This window comes from Sinohyriopsis cumingii, chromosome 1, assembly GCF_028554795.1.
Source record: "Sinohyriopsis cumingii isolate HCF-2022 chromosome 1, ASM2855479v2, whole genome shotgun sequence".
In the NCBI taxonomy this organism is placed as follows: Eukaryota; Metazoa; Mollusca; class Bivalvia; order Unionida; family Unionidae; genus Sinohyriopsis; species Sinohyriopsis cumingii.
In genome coordinates this window covers 62,556,725-62,569,241 of record NC_142961.1, presented here as the reverse complement: position 1 = coordinate 62,569,241, position 12,517 = coordinate 62,556,725, and the positions used below count along the sequence as shown (strand labels likewise).

Sequence of the window (12,517 nt, the reverse complement as noted above, 5' to 3'; positions counted from 1 at the left end):
ACAGCATATATGCGGAGCCCAAGGCTTGTCTTGGTCACCAACCTTGCATCCGAAGTAAAGATGATATGCCTTCTTCACTTGAGAATTGATACTTTTCTTCTGGTTGGCAAATGTCACTTCCCCACAAATATAGCAAAAATTGTCCGCGGTATTAACACACTTTCGAGGCATTACTGTTCTTTATTGTACGTAAATGGATAAAATAATAAGTTTTATGTAACAGTAGCTTGAACTGTCTCGCACAACGTCTAAAATATTTTAAATGCTGAACCTATCTGATTGGGCTTTATATAGTACACTGCTTACGTCAGCTTCAGCAGCCGCCTGGCATTAGTATAATAGGCCTACACATGTATAGTACACTGCTGACGTCAACTTACTTCAGCAGCCGCATGGCATTAGTATTGCATTGCATCAGAAAATGATGCAATCAACTGTGGATGATGTGAGCATGATGGTATTATGCAATGTTACATCATTATTCCGGATGTTGCTGCAGTCCTACTGGAGAAATTTACACAGTGAAACATAGAAAATGAGGTATATGAATATCTTCAAAACGAGAGCCAATACAAATTTTTCACGGTTATATTCGTGTTCGGCACACCAAAATACTACAGATTAGGGCCTTTTCAAGTCAGTAATGATTTCACTGTTGACCAGTGTTATTTGCAATGCCATACAGTATCTTCCCGTAGATGCCATATAAATCTTATCTATCTATCGATCTATCTATCCATCTATCTATCTATCAAATCAAGTAACACAATAGATACACAACTAATTAATTTACGAAATAATTCAAAGCGAAAATGCTGTATAACTGAGAGAAAAAGACAGACTAACCAATTAACTGGTTGAGATACGGATTGTTTATTGCACGGAAACTTTTTTTGGACATGACTATTATATACATGAATATTAGACATGACTATTACTAGACATGACTATTATATACATCACTATTACTAGACATGGCTATTACTAGACATGAATATTGTAGACATCGCTCTTACTAGACATGACTATTATAGACATCACTATTACACAGATCGTTTGAGGCGTCATCTCATTACAGACAGGCACAGAGCATTAGAGCGTTCCTCTCTTTACAGACAGGCACAGAGCGGTAAAGGCTTCATCTCATCACAGACAGGCACAGAGCATTAGAGGATTCATCTAATTACAGACAGGCACAGAGCATTAGAGGATCGCTCTCTTTACAGACAGGCGCAGAGCATTAGAGGATTCATGTCATTACAGACAAGCGTAGAGCATTCGAGGCTTCATCTCATTACATACCATCACAGTGCATTAGAGGATTCATCTCATTACAGACAGGCACAGAGCGTTAGAGGATTCATCTCATTACAGAAAGGCACAGAGAGTTAGAGGATTCATCTCATTACAGACAAGCACAGAGCATTAGAGGATTCATCTCATAACAGACAGGCAAAGAGCTTTATAGGATTCATCTCATTACAGACAGGCACAGAGCATTAGAGGCTTCATCTCATTACACACAGGCATACAGAATCAATGGACTCTTCACAGACAGGCACAGAGCGTTAGAGGCTTCATCTCATTACACACAGGCACAGATCATTAGAGGATTCCTCTCTTTACAGACAGGCACATAGCGGTAGAGCTTTCATCTCATTACAGACAGGCACACAACATTAGAGGATTCATCTCATTACAGACAGGAACAGAGCATTAGAGGATTCCTCTCTTTACAGACAAGCACAGAGTGTTAGAGGATTCATCTCATTACAGACAGGCACAGATCATTAGAGGATTCCTCTCTTTACAGACAGGCACATAGCGGTAGAGGCTTCATCTCATTACAGACAGGCACAGAGCATTCGAGGCTTCATCACAGTATAAACAGGCACAGATCATTAGAGGATTCCTCTCTTTACAGACAGGCACATAGAGGTAGAGGGTTCATCTCATTACAGAAAGGCACAGAGCATTCGAGGCTTCATCTCATTATAGACAGGCACGGAACATTATCTCCTTCATCTCTTTACAGACAGACCAAATCATTCGAGGCTTCATCTTCTTCAGACAGGCACAGAACAGTATATGCTTCATCACCTTACAGACAGGCACAGAGCATTCGAGCCTTTATCTCATTACAGACAGGCACAGAGCAATGGAGGATTCATCTCTTCACAGACAAGCACAGAGCATTATATGATTTATTTCATTTCATACAGGCACAGAGCACATTAGGCTTCATCCTATTTCAGATAGGCACAGATCATTCGAGGTTTCATCTCGTTACAGACAGGCACATAGCATTAAAGGGTTCTCATAGGGCATTAGATGATTCATCTCATTACAGACAGGCGCAGATCATTAGAGGATTCCACTCTTTACAGACCGGCACAGAGAATTAGATGATTCATCTAATTACATATAGGCACAGAGCATTAGAGGCTTCACCTCATTACAGACAGGCACAGATCATTAGAGTATTCATCTCATCACATACAGGCGCAGAGCATTAGAGGATTCATCTCATTACAGACAGATGCAGAACATTAGAGGATTCAACTCATTACAAACAGGTACAGAACATTAGAGGCTTCGTCTCATTACGGACGGGCACAGATAATTAGAGGCTTCATCTCAATGCACACAAGCGCAGATCATTAGAGGATTCCTCTCTTTACAGACAGGCACAGAGCAATGGATGATTCATCTCATTATATACAGGCACATAACATTAGAGGCTCCATCTCATTACAGAATAGACACAGATCATTAAAGGATTCATCTCATCACATACAGGCACAGAACATTCGAGGCTTCAACTCATTACAGACAGGCACATATAATTAGAGGTTTCATCTCATTGCACACATGCACAGAACATTAGGGGATTCATGTCATTACAGACAGACACAGAGCATTAGATGATTCATCTCATTACAGACAGATGCAGAGCATTAGAGGATTCATCTCATTACAGACAGGCACAGAACATTCGAGGTTTCGTCTCATTACATTCAGGCACAGAGTATTAGAGGATTCATCTCATTACAGACAGGCACATATTATTAGGGGCTTCATCTCATTACAGACAGGTGCAGAGCATTATAGGATTTATCTCATTACATACAGGCACAGAATATTCGAGGCTTTATCACATTACAGATAGGCGCAGAGCATTGGAGACGTCATCTCGTTACAGACCAGCGCAGAGCATTATATGCTTCACTTCATTACAAGCAGGCACATAATATTCGAGGCTTCATCTCATTACAGACAGGCACTGATCATTCGAGGATTCATCACCAGGAAATATATTAATTTAGTTTTCTAAAAATTTACATTTGTATGATCCAATATTCTGCTTTTTTACATACGTTACAGAAACGGTTCACATTTGCAATTGATTCCACTTAAGTGGTGCAGTTATTTGTCAAATATATGCACTGATTCCGTTGGATAAAGTGTTTACATTTATCGGTGGTACACTCGTCTATTCATTCAGAGTATAAATCCATGGGATCTAGAATTCTACATCTTACATATTTAAATTTGTTTCTTTGCTGAATATTAGTCTGATTAAAGAGGTGTTCAGTGACTGTATGACCAGACGGAATTCTAGTGAAAAAAATCTCATCCGTCAGGCTTCATAGTTAATGGTCATAACTTCCAAAACAAAATTTCTTAGCACAGCCCACTGATATTATATGTAGTTAAAATGGTGTCTCCATCTTACGTCTTTTGCGCGACTTTTAGGCCTAGTGCTCAAATAGTTCAAAGGATTGCAGTTAAAGAATAAATCATATGATTTTTGTATCAAATAAACTATTTTGTTAAAGTTTAAAATTGTATTCCTGTTTTCAGGAGCTGGCCCAACTCTGAATTCACACTTAAAGCAGCGGAGTTTTCGATATTCAGTTGGTTGGATCTCTCTGAAGTGCCCGCTATATTCACATTGTGCTTATCAGCATTAGCCACGCATATGTTCCTAAAAATTCAGAACAGTTTTGCTGCTAAAGAAGTGTTCTAAAAGTTTTTTAATTAATATAGAGGCATCGAAACCCCAGTACAAGCATTTGCGTTCTAACAATTTCCGTAATGTATGGACAAAAAAAAAATATTTGAGCTTGCTATTGACGAGTTTCTGTGTCCTTGATACACAAACTTGTATTTAGATTATTTCCCGTTGGATATTAATCTCCGTAAAAGATTCTGATGTGTTACAAATCTACACACTCCTGATTGATTTTATCTTTCATAATAATTGATAAATGATGGTTGTCGAGCAGCTAAGAAAATAGATTAGTTACTTTCCCGAATGAGTCAAAAGAAAAGAAATATCATCAACAGATCTGTCGTAAAAATATGATAGTCTTTGGGTTAAAGAAAATAATCGTCTGCTGTTTGCAAAGAAATTAATTACAAATATCCTCAATATTATTGACAATTTATTTATGTTAACATTAACATTAAGTTTCATTATTGTTACTAGGACAATATGTTGGATGAGAGTTGCAATAGTCTTTGCAGAATTGTAATCTTTCAAAATTAAATGCTAAAAGACACATTTAATATTGATAGATCATGTTTAATTCAATGCAGCTATGAAAATTGTTTTGAAGTATTTGTACACATCAGCAATAGGAGAATTAATACATTTTTCTTTCTTTTAGGAGGCAATTAGGCATTTGTAAAGAAGATTTCCCTTACTGCTTCACACACAATCCTTCATTTGAAAAAAGAAGACTTAATACCAATGTCAGCCACTCCACGTCTCTTGAATGGGAACATAATGAATAATATGACACAAAATGTTATATCCCGGGTGTTATGTATATTTGATTTAAATATATATCTGAATTTAATATATATTTATTTGAATTTCATTGTTTGCCAGTTTTAAATTTTTTATATTTCATTCCATGATATTGTCATGTAAATGTATTCACTAGAGATGATACTTTTTTTTAGAAAATAATTTGACCTTGACTGTTAGTTTATAAACACCAGGTGTTGATCTAAATCCTGACCTTGTTTCAGAATTTGTAGCAACCGTCCTAAATAAGTTCTATTTTATTTTAAAATGATTGGTTGTTCCCAAGGTCATGATGGGACCTTCTTTAAGACATAAACATTTTTTGGGGGTATTTTTTATTTCTTAGAGTGAAAATGGTTGGTTTTCGTTAGGGTCACACTGGGTAAACGTGATCTGTAACAAGTATTTTGCTTCTATTAACTTCCAGAAGATGATCACCTGACCCTTGTTTACGTTTTAGAAAGCCCATATAAACCATGTTTTGGAGAATTAATCAGTAGAAGCTGGGCCATTAAACTGTTTGTTGTATGTTCTGCTCTTTGGAGTTATTTCAAAGTACTTGGAGTGAAAAGGATTATTTATTTTATTGTTGTAGAAAATACATGTGCTCATATAATATTGTGGAACAAGGACAGTTTTTTAATTAAAGAAATATTCATCTATCAGAAACCGAAGTGATCATTTTTATTTCTACAAGGAACTGTAGACTTCAACACTACATATTGTAGAATACGTCATAATCTTCCATCTTGGATTCTTCATCGGGATTCAAACGTGAAATCAGTAGATCATTTTGTTCATAGGACTACTATACTTTTATTCTGGGATTATTTTTGGATAATTTTTGGATTTGATTCTATAATACCGTAAGTTCATATTTTTCATTTTTACAGAATTCTTCCAGGGAAATAAAATGTCGTATTTTTAAAAGCTTGTTGTTTTCACTCTTTTTTGTGTTGCTGTTTATTCGAGCCTAAACAAGTGACATATTACCAGGAATTAAAAAAATCAGTAAGGTCGTTAAAATGTCATTAGGAGATTGAGAGCTGTGGACATAATTCAATTGACGGGACGCAAAATCATTCAAAGTTGGAATCATTAAATTGCTGTAAAACGGAGGGAAAGAGAAAAAGAAATGTTTAAAATACTTGTATGTGCTTCTACATTTGTAGATTTCCTACTGCAAGTTCATACAGTGCAAACAATATTAAATGCTTGTATCGATCAAGCATCAACTATTACATTCCTGTCAGTACAGTCCAAAATTTGAACTTTGTTTTGATGCTGAGTTTGATGTTCAAGAAGTTGTAGATGTCTTTAAATACATAGATAACATAAAATCGCAGTAGGAAACACGGGAATTCATGACAAAACAAGGATCAGCTGGTACATTGTTCTGTAGTAGCAAGCATTCCAGCGGGTACTTTAACATTTTTGAATGGTGGACATGAAAGTGTTCGATCTTTGTAAGAGCTAACAGAATCATACATTCAAGACGTTTTCTTGGTTAGACCAAACGGAAAAATTAACAAGACGTAGCAGGGGATACTGAGTACATCGAACTGAAAATCGATTGATTTGGGTTTGCTTCGAAAATGTAAAGGATTTAAAAATGTCTTCAAAAACATGTATACTTTTGCTATGTTTTCTGGATAGGTTTCTCAGATTTCTACACTATGATCGATTGCAATTTATTTCGACAATATTGAACCGCTCCCGTGGCCCAGTGGTTAGAGCGTCCGCCTTGGATGCGGGAGGCCATGGGTTCGATCCCCGGCCGAGTCATACCAAAGACTGACAAAAATGGTACTAACAGCTGCCTCGCTTGGCGCTCAGCATTAAGAGGTTAGTGTTAGGACTAGTCGGCCTGGTGTCAGGATAATGTGACTGGGTGGGACATCATGCTACATGTCTGCGGCATGATGCCCCAGTGCTAGACATCACTTTAAACTGCCACACTGCAGAAATCGTAGCGATATGACTGAAAAATTGTTAAAGCTACGTTAAAATTCCAATTCACACACACACACACACACACACACACACACACACACACACACACACTCGACAATATTGAGTAATCCATCAACAGTACCCTTCCATTTTAAAACCGTTACAAGAGGACACTGTTTCCTTGCCAGGTTTTGCCCTTAGGGATATATATTTGGACTGAATATATCAGCCAAGTCTTTCATCAGACATACTGCTGGTTAATACACTTTCATGAACTGCTGATATTTTATTCATCATTTAATAAATATATCTATCTATCTATCTATCTATTTATCTATCTATCTATCTTTCAAATATATATATATATATATATATATATATATATATATATATATATATATATATATATATATATATATATATATATATATATATATCAACTTCACACTTATAATCGTCAAGATACTTCTTTCAATTTTTTTTTGTTTTTCTTACCCGATTCAGTTGAAAATAATATTACATTCATGTCCTAAGTAACATGTTAAGTTAATTGTGTCTTTTTTCTTTAAGTTACAGTGATATAATATATTTCCGAAAGACACATTGACATATTTTAGGACAAATATGTATGTACAAGAAAAGGGAAAGGGTAGCACAGTACGGGTTCCTATTGCACACGTTAATGTTGTGTGGAAAACCTGTCCTAAACTCAGCTCCTGTTGCATCCCGTCTTTTACGACTCTCTTATGACTCTAAAGTCTTAAAGTAAGTAAAAAGCAAGAATGAAAACCAACACGTTTTGTGAAATTTAAATAAAATTTATTTCTCTAAATAATGGAGTGAAAAGTAATAATAACTTACAGTATGGTGAATGAAATCGTAAAAAGTAAAATATAGCTCTATTAAGTCTAAAAGCATCAATGAATCCAAATGAATTCAACTGTTTTTCCAATGATTTTCTCAATTGTCATTATGTATCAACATTAATGAATTAATAACTCTGATACAATCCCATTTATGTCTTTAGATGAATTCACTTTAACTTCGTAATAGGTATAAACCCAAACTATGAATAGTTCGATCACTTTGTAAATACAATGAATAATTAAATAAAATAGGGACAGGAACCAATCTTTAAACGTTCAACTCAATATACAATCAAGATTTGTTTTTGGTTCTTCTGACGTGTTCTGGGCATTTATTATCTTAAATATTTGACAGATATTTTACATACGTTCACTGGTTAAATATTAAATAAACATGATTTAGTTGTGTAGGTCGTGACCCAATTATCATTGGGTAACATTAACATATTAGTTAAGTCATTAAAAAAATTCTTCTCCCACTTAAATTTTCTCCTGCAGTGTATCATATACTTAAAGAAGCGTATAATATCCAAAGTGTCTCAAACCTTAAAGAAAATGATAATTTCTTTAATGTTTTCCGTATTTATTTATTAATTTTCGAGCTGTTAGATTATAATAAGGTTCTATGCGTTCACTAGCTATGGGGGTCATTAGGCTCCGGGTATGAACATGTACCTAAACAACCGGATCAGAAATTTTCTCATAACACTTCCCAAAGCCTTTCGTGAAATCTTTTATACCTAACTGTTTGCTCGTTTACGGCTTCAAGGGACACTAGTTTGAAGCCGTTTGATGTAAATAGATGTTCACTATGGGTCAGGGCGATCAAATGAGATTAGATTAATGATCAGAACACTTCGAAGCGTCATTTGTAGGTCACTGTAGTATCAAATTGGAGGCCATTATATTTGTTGGCGTAAGAACCCGGGGAAAACCCCGGAACACCCAACGACCAAAGGAATTGTTTATATTTATTCATTGACATGACCAACATGTTAAATTTATGACACAAAAAAACCAACCGTCATATTAAAGGTTTAGAGCCCCCAGGTCTTTTACATTATCAATATATACTATTTTTAATGGTGATGTGTGCTACGAAATAGTAATTCTTGCGGACGATTACGGATTACTCTTTATGATGAAAATCAGGCTTGGCTTGAATGGGCTAGGATGCGTTCTACCCACCTCCAGTAAATACAACAAAGATATTAAATAAAATACTAAAGTTATTTAAGTAAACGTTAAGTAAGTATTCAGTTTAGTATAATCTGTAACTGAAATTTGCAGAAGAGACACGTGAAGGACACTTATATTGGTATGACGGAAATTACTTAACTACGCGCTGTAATTTAAGTCCCCATATCAATGCACTCATATAATGTGACCTCATGTTACCCTTGTAGGACATGCAGTTAGAATACACACGGAAAACTTGAAACAGCATTTAAACCAGTTTATATGGATATCAGATAAACAACTGTGATAAAGAGAGCCCCAAGGGCCATGCGAACTTTATCTAAATGATGATACCAATACCCCGCTCTCTCTCATGTTTGATTACTACTACAACTACTACTACTACTACTACTACTACTACTAATAATAATAATAATAATAATAATAATATTGCTTGATTCATGCTGTTTGTTTAAAAAAAATCGTCTCTTTGTATATTTATAGATTATTGCATTTGTATGGGGAAAATATGAAGGAGTTTTACGAATGGAAATACTGCACGATAAAACGAATTCATATTTTCCCATACAAATGCACTAACCTTTTAATTATATGCTAATTGTTTGAATTCGACCTGATGCTTAAGCACATTAACAAAATGCACTACATGAAACAAAGTAACTGAATTCATGCCGCATTCCAATCTAATACACAAGCGCATATTCATCATTACACAACATCAACATTATTACTGCGCACATAACTCCGCCCACATAAATTTGAACTTAGTCGCGCGCTCGACATAGGTTCCGAAAGAAAATGACGTGTGTAGTAAAAATTGAAATGTGGAATTTAATGCTTGTTCATTTTGAGTGAAGTAAGGAGGATGTAATTGCACTTATCCTCGAAATTTCAGTACAATTTCGAAATGTGTAATCAAGATTGAGAACCTATGACATGGCTCATGTAATTCGGATTTGCAAAACTAAGAAAGCACATTTTGAAGAAATTCAGGATGTAAAACTATAAGTATACTTTTTTGCAATTTTTATCACCCGCTAAAGAAGATAGTATATGACTTGTCAATTGTATGTTATTTGTATATACCATTTCTTGCGTCTGTTGTAAACTGTATCTAGCCTAAATCCGAAACATTGTATCAACAAAGTTAACGCGGAATGTGCCAAAGCAGCTGGTATGTGGCAGTCAACAAAACATCTGTTTTAGTTCGTTCAGAAACAAAGTTAAACAACCACAACGTAAAGCGCCTCTTATGCGAGTGTACATGATTTGTTTACAACTCAAAAGTGCTGGCGTTTGCGTCCATTGTTTGTTTACAATAAAAAGTAGTTCCTTTATGCACGTGAATGCAATATGTGCATTTGTACGCGAGTTCAGTATTGGGTCATATTGAACGATTCTGACAATGTAAAGATAACGGAGAAAAAGATGAGCATATAATAAATCGTTATATATTATATATTACTGCAAAGAGCCTAGTTTTGAACGATCAGGCGCCTCTCTAAGTCCATATCATTACTATTATTATTATTATTGTTATTATTATTATTATTATTATTATTATTATTATTATTGGTATTATTATTATTTGTTAGCTATCTGTGTACAGTATGCCATGTGAAAATGTTGTTTATTATCGCGATCAAACAGCACACACACTAAAAACAGTTAAGCATCGCACACTTTTAAAGACATTCATTTGGGTTTGAGCACTTAGCCATTTACAGTGCCATGGGATTTCGGGTATCACGGTACCAATTTTTTTCCATACACCTCAGTGCTAATGTTTTGTGAAATAAATATACGTTTTATTATACTGAGCATGCATGTCACACACTGTCATAGGGAACAACGCTAGATTGTCAATTTGCCAAGGACAAAACCGGGTACTACACTGCATTTAAGAGAAATAACTCTGCTGCAACTAGACAGAATTAAGAGTTATCTAGTCACAAGAGACACAGTTTCAGCTATGTGTACCACATTTTTTAAACTAATGATAAAAATATGATCTAGATATGAATTAACATAATCTCACATGTTGCCATGAGGCACAACTTTGTTTAAAGCCTAACAGAAAGTACAACTCTTACATAAGGCACCAATTACAGCTGGTATTGTTCTTTATTTCTGAATGCAATCTTCCTACACTCTATGGTCCGCCCACCTGGACTTGCTTAATTGGTACCGTTATACCTTCGGCATATAACATTCATAACAGCCATTGAAACAATAGTTTACTAAAGTCTGAGTTCTCAGAGTGGTATTGCAGACGTCAGACACAACCTCGAAAAACTAAAAATGTGCACACGTCGCGAGATAAATATTTCGTTCTCTGTAGTGAACAAATAGCGGCTTTCTTGATTATTTTAGAAACTGTGGTATATTAAACCTTTCATTGATATAATATAAAGGTAAGTATCTGGAGAACGATATAAATTTCATGTGTGCCGAAACTGTAGTACTTGTGAAGAAATGTTGTGTACTAAATCGGTTTCCGGCTTGAACAAATACACAACAAGCATCAGCAAATGTAAGTGTGTAAGAGAAACTAATTATTGTTATATTAATCAGAAGTTTAAATAGATATCAAATGCAGAGAAAATCAAAAATTATTTTTTCCTACCAAAACACAAGTTGCAAGTTGCAAGTTGCAAATCTAGTTCAAAAGACGGCTTCTACTCACTTCTCAAGTGAACATAACATACAGAATTGTAACTGAAGGTTCACATAAGAGGCATTTAAGAGACGAAACTATTTTTGTAATTTCGAAGCTATCAAGCAGTACATTGTTAATTTTACCTCACTTATTACCTTCTTCTAGTATGGTTTAGCGATCGTTTTACATTATGCCGGTTGAAAAAAACGGTCACCAAGTAATAGGCAATATAAATAAATTCACGTGGTTAAAAGTTCACTTTCCCATATTCAATTCGATCTACACCTAAGGTCAATAAAACCAACAACCTAATTACAAGCGAATCCTCACAGTGATACTGTAACTATAATAAACGAGCTTGAAAATAAATGTACCAAAGGTATTAACTAGCATTTCGTTTTGAGTAAGAAATCAGTTCCTAGGTCCTTTCTGGAGGTGTAAATCAATTTTGATATTTAGAATCTTGAACGTAAATCATGAGATATTGCAGGTGACAAGGTTATTAATTAGAGAAATGTCCTATGTGTATGTTACCCACCAGTATATAAATATACTTCAATGGTTGTTTCTTCAACACCAGCAGTCTCACAATTATTTTCATTTTAGGTGTTATTATTCAGTTACCTGCATTACATTGATGATATTTGAAGGCCCAGAATACGAATTAAAACCCTGATACTATCGCGTTTTTTCATCGAGTTAGACGTTTAAAGCATAAGGATCGTCGTAAGTTTCAGCTAATAAAGTTGTACTTATATTTCCATTTTTTCCAAGCTACTTACTTGCTATATATATTTTTTTCATTACAATCTACCAAAACCATGAAACTGTAAAATTAATTCGTGTATTTCATATGTAGGGCTTAAATTGCATATTATGCTTAAAAACGAAAGGGAGCGTTATACATGTCTTTTTAGGACACGTTTCACAAAATTAAAACTAGTTCTATTGAATGAATTTGCATTGTGATTATTTTGGGGAATTCTTTTTTCCATGTTCTATAATAAGCTGACCAATGCATGC

General features: G+C 34.9%; 2 protein-coding genes across 2 annotated transcripts in view; one reads left to right on the top strand and one right to left on the bottom strand.

Moving 5' to 3' along the window:
• Nucleotides 1–12,517, bottom strand: part of LOC149806978 (uncharacterized) — a 252,067-nt gene that overhangs the window by 138,584 nt on the left and 100,966 nt on the right. The window lies entirely within an intron of this gene.
• The window catches only part of LOC149806980 (pancreatic triacylglycerol lipase-like), a 70,097-nt gene that overhangs the window by 9,977 nt on the left and 47,603 nt on the right, over nucleotides 1–12,517 (top strand). Inside the window, exons 4-5 of the mRNA XM_089951015.1 lie at nucleotides 1,449–1,567; nucleotides 3,865–3,921. Coding sequence (XP_089807141.1) covers nucleotides 1,449–1,567; nucleotides 3,865–3,921 — 176 coding nt within the window. The remainder of the gene's footprint in view (nucleotides 1–1,448; nucleotides 1,568–3,864; nucleotides 3,922–12,517) is intronic.